Consider the following 12,620-nt stretch of genomic DNA (forward strand, 5'->3'; position numbering starts at 1 on the left):
TGGCTTGGTCGGAGTCACAACGGTGAGGTTTGGTCTGACATTTAATTACCTTGAGTGCTGCATCTGTGATGTGATGTAGTCCACATTTTGAAGAATTAATCCGGTTTTAGGTGATATGCAATACCCTGACAGTGTAATGGAACTAAATGAATCCTACATGTCCATTTTCCTTTTTGGACAGTTGGTTGAAGGCTTGGATGAGGCGGTGGGACAGTCAGACCGACAGAGTTCAAGTTCTCTTTTTTTTTACTTGGCCTTTGAGCGCGGAGAAAGGCTCACCTGAAAGCATTCTCACTGATTAGGCCTACTTTTACCATCACTGCTCAAATTAACTGTTAATCAGCGTGAATACTTTCAGGTGTGTATCTGATCAATAGGAAATTGCCCATTACATCTGCATGACATCAAAGCGACATGTTGCGTGACAGAGTTTGAACTTGAAGTTGAACATGGGCTTTGCCGACCAAAATAAATAAATAATGAATATAGGCCTATAACCAACAGCGTGAAGCGAACGACGCGTCAGCAAATGTATGATCAGCCTGTGCATTCTCCATGTTTCCACCTCAAAATGCTGGACACGACAGGACCTCTCTCTCTCTGGGACATTGTTTAATGTTTTGACAATGAGGGCGTTCCAGGTGATCCCCAGCTTAATGATGGAGACCAAATGGTAACCAAATGGACTATCCTGACATTCCCTTATATATAAGGGACATATCCCTTGCACCTCAAAATAATGGATTACTTCTTCACAATGCGGACTGGATAAAAAGAGGCAGCAACAACAGGTAATGAGTTATTCTGATCCAGCAGTGGCAGAGAGCAGCAGACTCTCTCTTTTTTCCTCTCTCTTTTTTTGGAGTCCTTTGGCAATCTGTTCCCCGACGCACATAGTAGCGTAGCACTGGGCTGACTGGGCTGGGCTGGGCAGCATATACATTTTTAGAAGTGTCTGTCCACAGGGCTGTGAGCTTGTAGATTTGCTGTTTTCAGCGCTCTACCGTCATGCAACATATGACCCTAGCGAGGTGCGTTGCACTTGCAACGTGCTGTCACAGCACTGCTGTGAGCTTGTAGATTTGCTGTTTTCAGCGCACCACTGCCATGCAACATAAATGACCAGTTGAATAAATAGCAAATAATACCAAACAACCAAACAAATAATAGCCCGGGATCTTATATAAAACATAATGAGGATAATATTAATTGCAAATAAGAAATAACGGCCCAGGCGCTTATACGAACCGTGCGCTTATTTGAAACAGGCGTTTCAAATGGTGATTTATGGTATTATCTTTTATAAATATAAAACATATATTATATATAGGTCTATATATGGGGAAAGGCTTTCGTGAGTTGATAGAATACACTGCCTTGTCGCCAAATGACTGCGCAGAAGAAGAAGAAAAAAAAAGAACAGGCTATAACGTTTTTGAACAAGTGATTACAACATTTTAGAGAGAAAGTAGGCTAAAGTAAAAAGTAAGTAGGCTAATAATAATAATAAAAGTGTAGGCTGTTCTATTGTGAGGTGACAGAATATAGCCTACACTCTAAAAAAAGGGAGGAGCTGGCTTCATATAATCTGAAGCAATCCCGTGAGCTCATTCAGACGACAATAATTGTAAAGGATTCCTACCCGATGACCCGAAAATATCAAGCTTTTTTGATATTATCGTGAGTGCTCCCGACGAGTCCCGAGGTCATAAAAAAGCTAATTAACATAATCCGATGGTGTCGGGGTACTGTTCAAGCCCAAGACCGATTCCGGGGCCGACCAAACGATTTTCCCGGGGGGTCCTCCCGAAATCTGATCGGGGATCCTCGGCCCCGGGATCGGCTCAATGTGAAGTGGCCTTAACGGATGCACCAGCGCTCTGCGTACGTGTGGCAGCAGAGTGCTTGACGAGCTGTCTGGATTTGGAAGGTGGCGTCATGCTGATACTCTACAGAGAGGTGTCTCCGCCGTGGCCAGAGTACGAGAGAGTGAAACGTGAACTGGCCTAACTGCGACGGTGGCTTCCCCCTAACCCACGTTTATTACCTCTAAAAATACAAGGTGGTTGTCTAAAAAGAGGCTGGCTCTGCTCCTTGACAGCCGCGTCAGGTGAATAAGCACCGCTGATGGCTCATGGCCCGGGCAGAGCTGCCTTGCTCCAGTCCTTTCTTCCAATTACATCTTAAACCCATTAAGACCCGAGGATCCGATTCGTCAAAATGTCTTCTAAATCCTTCTGAGGTTTTTGAGTTTTTTTCTATCATCAGCGGTTCTCAGACTTTATCGGGTCAAGGACACCGAAAATGATATGTTTTGGGCCGCGGACCCCCCCCCCCCCCCCCCCATCTAAAAATATGTTGTTCCAGGGACCCCCCCAAAAGCAAAGATTTTAGTTGCAAAGTTTGCTTTATAAATATACATAGTATACTCAAAGATTTGCTCAAATTTTCATGATCGGGGATTGACAGAGCCACAATAGCGTCCCTTTGCCAACAAAGGGCATTTTGGTATTGCAGCAGAAAAGGCTTGGAACGACAGACAGACAGAACATGAAAATTAAATATCTGAGTAGTTGTATAGACTTAAACCTGTATAAAACATAATATGGGCCAATATTTATACAAAAAGTATATTTTTTATAATGCATGGTGCATGCTTTAATGTTCTCCTGTAGTGCTCCAGTAATTTAATTGCTGAACGGTTCCTTATTTGTGAGAGCCTTTTCCACCACATTGTGGCCCAGCTACAGTATGCGGCTGCATGGCCTAGCCCAGGGGTCTTCAATATAGTTTCATCGTTTGACAGCACAATCGTCAGTGTATTTTGGATTCATGTCAATTCGTGTTTTCAGATATTTAACCACTTGAACCGACAATACTTAATAAACTTGACCTTTCACTCTGTATTTAGTCCAAGTCTGGTATGATATTTAGTGTTCAGTGTTCTTCATTTACATAAAACCTACCTAATCAGCTTTCACAACAACAACTCTGTACTTAGTCTGCTCTTTTTCCCCTCTACACCAAAGCTCTTTGCCGAAAATAGCCGATCTACAAGCTAACAACGCCTCGCGCTGTGAGCTTGTAGATCTGCTATTTTTGGCTAAAGTTCTCTGGATATGAACGCTAGGGTTCAAGTGGTTAATGTAAAAAAGAAGAAAAAAGGTTTCTATCACACAAAGATTTGGAGGACCCCTTGTAGTAACTCTGAGGACCCCCTAGGGGTCCCGGACCCCCTGTTGAAGACCCCTGGCCTAGCCCTTAGCGGCCAGTGGGCTACCAGCAATGTGTCTCTCTCTGCCAGGCTTGGACCTCCGCCAAGAGGCCTAATTATATCACCCGTTTGATGTCTTGACAGCTTTTTCAAATTGAAGGTTGAGGGGGCTGCCTGCCTTTTTCACTCTCCTTATGTCATGCACCTTTTTTAGGGAGACATTTCATCTGAAAATGCAGCCGGACCGTGTCACGGCGGATATTTATACCCAGCAGTGTTCTTCATTTACATAAAACCTACCTAATCAGCTTTCACAACAACAATGAGGTAATGTCTCGTCGAGGTCTTTCAGGAAAGCACAATTAAAACTTGTCCAATCTTATAAGAGGCAGTCAATCAATTAAGCATTGGGATTTGGTCGAAGTTTATGGAGAGCATCTTGCCAAGGGGTTTATTGGGTTTTATTTGTTTTGTCCTGAAGATTTCCCTCTTTTTCATGGACAGATCTGAGTAGCCTCGATCAAAAACTAGAGCTGAACGAGAGGCTGTGAAGGCAAATAGTCATACTGTACTACCGTAGGTTTGAGCACACCCTCAAACATCATTGTCATTTGCACATGCTTTGAATGTTACAGTAGCTCAAACGACATTTGAATAACTGTATACAGTAGCTTGTCTAGTCTGAATGTACTAAGTCAGGGGTCTTCAACAGGGGGTCTGGGACCCCTAGGGGGTCCTCAGAGTCACTACAGGGGGGCCGCCAAATCCTTGTGTGATAGGATAATTATTTTTAAATTAACAACCTGAACCCTCGCCTCGCGCTGCGAGGTGCTGAGAGCTTGTAGATCGGCTATTTTCGGCAAATAGGTTTGGTGTAGAGGTAAAAAAGAGCAGACCAAGTACAGAGTGAAAGGACACGTTTACTAAGTATCGCCGATTTAATTTGGGGGGAAAAAAAGAATCCAATATAGACAGATGACAGTGCTGTCAAACAAGTCTATGAATATTTCTATGAAATCTCCATCACACATTTATACAATATGTAGAGGGGGTCCTTGCTTCATCTCTCTCTCTCTCTCAGCTAAGGGGTCCTTAGCCTGAAAACGTTTAAGATCCCTGCACTAAGCTGCCAGGCTGCATGCTCACCGGGTCAATAGAAGTGCTCGCCACAGGACTGTCTCATTTCAGCTCTCTGTTTTAGCGACATGGCGCAGGGACTCTCCAGATCCTTCAAAGTGTGGCCGATCGGGGAGGGGCAGGACTTGAAGTCGGCGAGGAGGGCTTCTGGACATATTTATTTTTCTCCTGTGAGCCTTTTGACCGAGCGCTCCTCGTCAATCTTCCGCTGTCAAAGAGGGCCAGAGGTGGGACCTCTCTTCTCTCTCTCTCACAGGGGCCCCTGTGTGCCTGGGGGCCCCGGGGTCAGGCCCTGGATGCTCCTTCGGCAACTGTTGTGAAGTTTGCACTGTACGGGGAGGGAGAGGCGCGTCGGCAGGTTGGGGGTAGGGGGGGCAGCGGTGGGGGCAGTCATCCCGACCTCCCGTGCTCATGGGAACGCTGGCACCTCTGGCTCCAAGCCCACACAAAGCCGGTCGGACCACCACCACCTCTGCTGGTGGGGGGGGGGGGGGGATCCTCTTCCATCGCCAAGTCAGAGAGGTAACGTGATGAAAATATGCTAGGGTCTTCAACGTTTTCAGGCCAAGGACCCCTTAGCTGAGAGAGAGAGATGAAGCAGGGACCCCCAGATACCATATAGTTAGTTCATTGTTTGACGGCACAATCATCAGTGTATTTTGGATTCATGTCAATTTGTGTTTTCAGATATGTAACCACTTGAACCTTGAACCGTCAATACTTAATAAACTTGACCTTTCACTCTGTACTTAGTGTGGTCTTGCGCGGCGTTAGGGTTCAAGTGGTTAATATAAAACAAAGATTTGAAGGACCCCCTGTAGTAACTCTGAGGACCCCCTAGGGGTCCCAGACCCCCTGTTGAAAACCCTTGTGCTAGAGACATGTTGGGGGGGTGCAGGGGTGGATGCTGTAATTCCTTTCACCACAAGTACCCCACCAACCTCTACCTCGCACCGCTCTCGTCTCACCTCAACCCTCACTGTCTCTCCGGGGGGATGAATCGGACGGTGATTCCTGACCCCTCAGATCATTGACAGCTGAAGGGGCACATTTCAACCAGCACACAAATCTGTACATGGGCCACACTGACACTGGTGTGTAGGGGGGGTCAGGGGCAGACATGGACAACAGCAATGGAGAGAGAGAAACAGAATGACCTCATCAAACCATCAGACCAAACTTTTACATGTGTTCCCCTCTCTGACACGCGTGTGTTTCTGATCTCGCCCGTTCTTCTGGGGAGGGGAATGTTTCCTGTTTGAGCAGACCCGACGGGTTCAAGCAGGAGTCGGGGGGGTCGGGTTGCTCGACCGTCGTCTGGTTCCGTTGAAGCAGATTCCCCACATCTCCATCAAACGGCAGCGCTGTTTTGGCACGGCTCTGAAGAGTGACCCTGGTGGTCACTGGCGTCTGGGGGCCTGGGGGAGACTCCAGTCCACCGTGCCCTCTGAGCCACTTCTGTGTTCTGTATTCCTGTTCTGTGCCCCCTCCTCCCACCCCCATCCCCAGTCTGGCAGAAGCAACGCTACCTAATAACAAAAAAGGAAAACACTGTGGGCTCAATCGGGCCACCTAATTCAAGTCGAGACAGGAAACGAAATGAAAGTGCGTTTTTTTTTATCGAGAGAGCACAAAGCCGGAAGGTGATAAAAGTCTCAACTTTTACCCCCTGAGCCCAACTTCAGCACGCTTTGCCAAACGATACTTGACAGTGAGACGAAAATACTTTGTTTGTTTATCCTCTCTCTTGTAAGGTATGCCTTTTTATGGCATGCCGAAGCACACCTGGAGACTGTGCTTGTGACTGTCAGTTTCTCATGCACCGGTGAGTGCATGCGTGCGTGCGTGTTTTTTCTCCTATATGGGAGTGCCTTGATTGAGCGTAGTCGGACTGTGCTGTGCTGAACAGCAGAACAGCTCTCTGCCGACAAGAGCAGTATGCAACCTTGCGCTGGTGGTGCTCTTCCACCTGAAATCTGATACAGTTGATGGGGAAAAGGGAGAGAGAGGGAGAGGGAGAGACACGGAGAGACAAACAGGGTCTCTGCCCTGCCTTGTCCAGACTGGTCCCCGTCCTGCTAATAAAAGAGATCTCTTTTTAGTTCTGGATACTGATCTCTCCACACAAGCTTTAAAGATCTCATTCACGGTTCACACTGCATTTGCCCCTTAATGTCTCACAGCAGGCCCCCAGTTCCAGGCTGTGATTCATGGACTGACAGGTCTGCCTGTGGCTGCCATGAGGGCCCAATCAGACAGGGTACCCCCCCCTCCCCCCCACCTCACACACACACACACACACGCACACGCACACACACACACACACACACACACACACACACACACACACACACACACACACACACACACACACACACACTGAGTGCAGACACAAACACGTCACGCCAGCAGTCAGATGTGTGTGTGCACTCACACACACACACACACACACACACACACACACACACACACACACACACACACACACACACACACACACACACACACACACACACGCTGTCAAGCACACACAAGCGCCAACGCCGAGTAACAGACCTTTTCTCACTCTCAGTGACTCGTTCTTTCATATGGAATTTGCACATAATCAGACCCAACCCTTCCCGTACCCACAAATTGTTTAATCTTTTGAATGCGCCTGAAACCCCTTTACAAAAGAAGCCTGGAAAACTTCTGTATACTTTTAACACAATCACCGCCATCGACGTGGATCTACCTCGTGATCTGTATGTCAAACCCTGGTTTTCAGTGATTGTGACAGAGGGCGCTCTTCGCCAACGTATGAATGTTGCTAGGTTGCCAGTCGAGACATAGAACCGGAAATGATGTCAAACCAAAATGTTTCTTTCCATCCGGCTCAATGGTCTCAGATACACATTTTCTTTTCCGGTTGAAAGAGAAGACGATCCTCTTTTGTTTACATCCCTTTTTAATTACATCACTTTTTAATTACTCTAAAATGACAAATTAAACATTGGCCAATTGAAAATAGCCGATCTACATGCTCTGTGAGCATGTAGCATGTAGCATGTGAGCATGTAGATCTGCTATTTTCACAATAGAACCAACCGTGTTATACAAAATGTAATTCCTCAACTCTTAGTGCTCGTCAGGGTGGGTGGTCCGGAGAGGGTTGAGTGGGCCTCGGCATAGACCAGGAGAAGTCTCTGACCAGGTTCAATGCTGGCCTTAACGTGTCTGCTTGTGGCTGCAGAGGCTTGAGACTGGTGTACTGGTTCTGTTACCAAGATGCTGATAAAGGAAACGGTGTCTCCTCTCACCCTGGAACAACTGTCATGTGCATAGTCAGAGGAAATGCAAAGGGTACCCCCCCCCCCCCCCCCCCCATTGGATGTGGATTGTTTTGTGTTAAAATGTTATTTTTCACATACTGTGTGTTGTTCCACTATCATTTCTATGTTTGAGCTGTGCATACATCGCTCTTAGGAGTGAGTCTGTAGCTAGCTACGTCTTTCTATTTGTAGCATACTCACTGCAATAGTGGAGTGTGTGTGTGTGTGTGTGTGTGTGTGTGTGTGTGTGTGTGTGTGTGTGTGCGTGTGCGACCAAGTGGCTCTGTTGAACGCACACGCGCACGCACACACACACACACACACACACACACACACACACACACACACACACACACACAGCCCCCTCCCTCGGAAGAACGGTTGCAGCACAAATACTATCCACGAGTTTCCAACGCCCCATAGTGCATTGCGCAGACGTCTGCACCGAGCTTCCGGCGCCGATTTACAAGCTCACAACGGGTTGCATCTGCGACGCGACGTGAGCTTGTATGTCTGCTGTTAAACCCGGAAGTTTGGTCCCGATAGTCTCCAGTAAACTCCCGCGGAAACTTGTGGATACATAAAAAAAGATTTACAATGCGTTTAAAGGTAGCAACCCCCCGCTGCAACCACCCAGAGTGCTGTTGCGCAGACTGCACCGTTCAGTTCACGCTGGTGTGATTTTATTTTCATTTAGTAAAGGAGCATGTTGTGTGTTTCATTTCAGTGTTTCCGGGCACTGTGCTGTAAAGGACCTCCACCGCCAAGACCAGAGTATGACGTGGTTTGCATCGGCCTGACGGGTGCTGGAAAGACCAGCCTGCTGTCACGCCTCTGCAGTGAGGGCAGCGAGGGCATCTTTCCTACCACAGGTGAGACGAGGGCAGGCAGCGTCCATGGCTCTGTGCCAGTGTTGATTTCGTCGACTAAAAGTAATGACGAAAAAAGTATTGTCGACTGCATTTATTTCACTGACGAAAACTAAATAAAAACTAAGCTGTGATGACTAAAACTAAGTCTAAATACACTGACAATTTCGTCAACAAAATAAAAACTAGACTAAAACGTTAGGGAGGGACTAGTGGAGAAGAGTCATTTTATGTTTGGTTGATCTCAGTTGTTGCATGCTATTTTAAGCATGCAACCAAGTGTAAAATCAGCCATTACAATGTCATCAAGACCTGCCAAAATACATTTTAGTTGACTAAATCAACTGTAGATTTAGTCGCCTAAAATCTTATGATATTTAGTAGACTAAAATTAGACTAAAACTAAAACTTTTCAGGTGACTAAATTATGACTAAAACTAAAACCTTTCAGGTGACTAAATTAGACTATGAAAAAAGACTATGACTAAAACAAAATCATAATTTGCTGTCAAAAACAACACTGCTCTGTACTGGTGTCTTTTCAGTTTTCTAGTCCAGTGGTTCTCAACCTGTGGGTCGGGACCCCCAGCGTGGTTCCCAAATTATTTTGTGGGGTCCCCAGATGATCAGCTTAAAGTGCAACATTGTTTTCAGTAAACAAACCAACCTAAAGTTCAAGTGTATATAGGGTATATCATATGCACATTTCTAAAGTGACAAAGGACTTTTTAATACTTCTAAACCTCTAGCTGATCTACATGCTCACAACGCCTCTCAACGCGAGGCGTTGTGAGTATGTACTGTAGATCTGCTATTTTCACAATAGAACCGTGTTATACAAAATGTAATGCCTCGACTCTCAGTGCTCGTCAGGGTGGGGGGTCCCCAGTTAAAATATGATTATTTTGGAGGTCGCGGCTTGAAAAGGTTGAGAACCACTGTTCTAGTCATTGTGGGGATGAAAACAGCTGATCGACAAGTACGCGTAGCACTTGTCGACCGGCTACGCTGGGGTTTAGGTGGTTAAATTAATCCCCTGATATTGACAACGGCACAGCTAAGCTGTTTCTCTCCAACCCACACACTCTTCTAGGAATCACCCACCACAAGCTACTTAAGTGTGTCAGAGTCCTCAGGGTCTGTACATCTCTCACCTGCAAAAGAAAACAACCCGCTTCCTGTATACATAAAACCGCAGCCAGGGGTGTCGCACCAAATTCTGGGCCCTGGGTACAAGGATTCACTGCATGCGGGCCCCCCATGAATGTTCTTTATAGGGGGAGGGGGTTTAACCCATTTAGACTGGGAACGCATTATTACGCGTTATTTTCCGCTTTAGCTATTGAAAAATAGTGAAAATTTGTGCAAGTCTTTGAATATTTCAAATCCTTCTAAGGTTTTTTGAAAAAACTATGTGTCTATGTCAGTGGTGCTCAAACATTTTCATGTGAAGGACCCCCAAATGCTCAAACATTTTCATGTGAAGGACCCCCAAAATGATATGTATTTGAACCACGGACCCCCATCTCAAAATATTTAGTTTCTGGGACGCCCCAGAAGCAAACTTTTAGTTACAAATGTTCGCTTAAAAAATGCATATATTCAAAGATTTGCACACATTTTCACGACTTTTCAAAAATAGCAGATCTACAAGCTCTCAGCACTGCACTGCAATTTTTCCAATAGCTAAAGTATAAAATAATTAAGGCCCCTCCACCTTGGGCCCTAGTAACTCAGTCCCACTTTTCCCCCCCTTGTGACGCCCCTGACCGCAGCATAAAACCCTCAAGGAGATGGCCATCAGTTTTCACTCCATCCACGATTACTGTAGGCTTTTGCAGGAATCCCACTGTTGGGTTTAGTCATTAGCCACTTACTGTATAAAGAAACCCCCAGCTGTACTAGACTAAAGTGTACACTTCACAGAAGGGGAGGAGTGACCACCTGTGTCCAACTCCAAAAGTCATCAAGGACATCAATAGAAGAAAAATGCTGACTGTTATTTACTTTTGCGTAGAGTTGTGTACACAGTAAAATCCTCAGTGTTAAATCCGGGAGTGTAATAGGTCCATTTAGGTTACGTTTGTGCACCGCTGGGGTTACAAGTTAACACTAGGGATTTTGTCAGCAACCTTCTCTCAAATGGGATTGGAGATTTAATTAGCGATCTCTATCTGCCAACAGCTGCACAGCGGAGGACGTCATAAGCAAGGGAGTTCCTGAGCTTCTCTCCACCTCTTACTAGGGTTGGGATCCTTTAGGTCGGATTTTAACGATTCTGGTTCCTGGCGGTGTGATAAAAACGGTTCCGTAAACGGTTCCAAATGTGACGGAACCGATTCCAGGTCCTTGGATGTTGGATCCAGTTCCATTTTTTTAGGAATAATATTTTTTATTTCGCTATTTTATTTTATGACATTGACTTAACTGAAGGCAGGGAAAAGTGCCAACAAGAGCAAAAATACAGATACAAAAACAAAACAAGCAAATCACATACACCCTTGTTTGTTTAACTCGGGAAGGAATAGTGGAAGAGTGACAACAAAAAAAGCTAAAACTAAAATGACAGAAAAAAACAAACAGACAAATGCCGTGCATAATGCAAGGTTTGCATTGCACATCTGCCAAAATGAAGCCTCACTCACTCAGTCCACAACACGCTTACGTTATAAATGATCAATGAGCTTCTATGAATGTTGAGTTGAAGAACGTGCCAACAAAACAGAGCAGGGCTTTTTGTGGTTCTGATCAGGCGGTCTGGACTGGCTCTACGTGCTCTTCCAGGGCCTGTCCCATTATGTATGAACACTCGCAGGCAGAGAAATCCCATTAGCACTATTTGAATGACGTTTTGTATTCTCATTCTATTGGGTTTAGTTGGTTTTGTGCCATTTCCAGCCCAGAGAAACCACTGTAACCAACCACATAATACATAGTAGCACTTTAGTCACGAGCGCTGTCTTCCACCAACCTCAACACAGAAGAAAGAAAGAAAAAAAAAAGAAAACATGGTTCTGTTTAGTTAACCCCGACACCAGAACAAGTTCCTTTGTTTTCTTTTCACTTACCACACAACACTGTCAGCTCTGTGGGTGATTCTTAGCTGGTGGTTTGGAAAAGGTACATCAAATATTCTGACTAGAGATTTGTGAAATCCAGTCCCCATTTGTTCTTGTTGAGGACACAAGTCTTTATCAGTGGTTCCCAAACTTTTTAGCCTGTGACCCAAAAGATAAATTGGACGTTTTCCCAGGACCCAAACTAGTGAAAATAGCAGATCTACAAGCTCACAACGTGTTGTGAGCTGGTAGATCACTACTTCTTTAAACATTTGTGGTCTAATTCATGGAATTTATTTGATTTTAATAAAAAAGTATGAAAATCTTTTGAGAAAAACATTGAATTTGTCTCTAATTCATGATTTCTTTGGTGCCGTTTAAAACTTTTTTAACCCATAAATGGGTCCCGACCAATATTATTCTGTTCTTATTTTCCTTTCTTAGGTTTCAGCATTAAAGCAGTGCCATTTCCAAATGCTGTCTTGAACGTAAAGGAACTTGGAGGTAAGGTACTTGCCTCCTCATCAGCGTTCATTCACACTAACTGACATGCTTCAGCGCCACACTTAGTATTTGCCACGTTATCTTTCTTTCTTTGTTCCTTTTGAGGAAAACATTTTCATTAGTCTCTTTGATATCATATTTTATTAGCTACATTGCTAAATTAGTTTAGTAGTGAAAAAAACCATCCTTCATTTAGGAAGCAATACTTGCGTCCGTAGGTCACAGTTTAAGTATGTGAAAGGTTACAGCTTGACCGTATGTATCTCTGTCTGTCTGCCTGTCTGTCTGTCTGTCTGTCTGTCTGACTGTCTTTAACGCCTGACAGTGTGGTTCCCCTGACACTACGGTCTATGGGTTTGCCGCTCTGACATCATGCTCTGGCTTCACTGTGATGTCACACACACTAACAGAATCCCTTTTATACCCATATATGGAGTTCCCTGATGTCATCAATTTAAGCCCATATCTAACAGGACTTCATATGGGAATGCCCATATATGGAGGCCACATCGGCCACATACAGTAC

At 45.1% G+C, this 12,620-nt stretch overlaps 1 protein-coding gene across 1 annotated transcript in view; it reads left to right on the forward strand.

Moving 5' to 3' along the window:
* LOC308296133 (ADP-ribosylation factor-like protein 15) overlaps positions 1 to 12,620 on the forward strand; it is a gene marked incomplete at both ends in the record, with an annotated part of 197,173 nt that overhangs the window by 60,042 nt on the left and 124,511 nt on the right. The window contains 2 exons of the mRNA XM_080739278.1: positions 8,390 to 8,534; positions 12,035 to 12,094. Of these exons, the coding sequence (XP_080595404.1) occupies positions 8,390 to 8,534; positions 12,035 to 12,094 (205 nt within the window). The remainder of the gene's footprint in view (positions 1 to 8,389; positions 8,535 to 12,034; positions 12,095 to 12,620) is intronic.

The sequence above is a fragment of the Nannobrachium achirus genome (assembly GCF_963921795.1).
Source record: "Nannobrachium achirus genome assembly, chromosome: 12".
In the NCBI taxonomy this organism is placed as follows: domain Eukaryota; kingdom Metazoa; phylum Chordata; class Actinopteri; order Myctophiformes; family Myctophidae; genus Nannobrachium; species Nannobrachium achirus.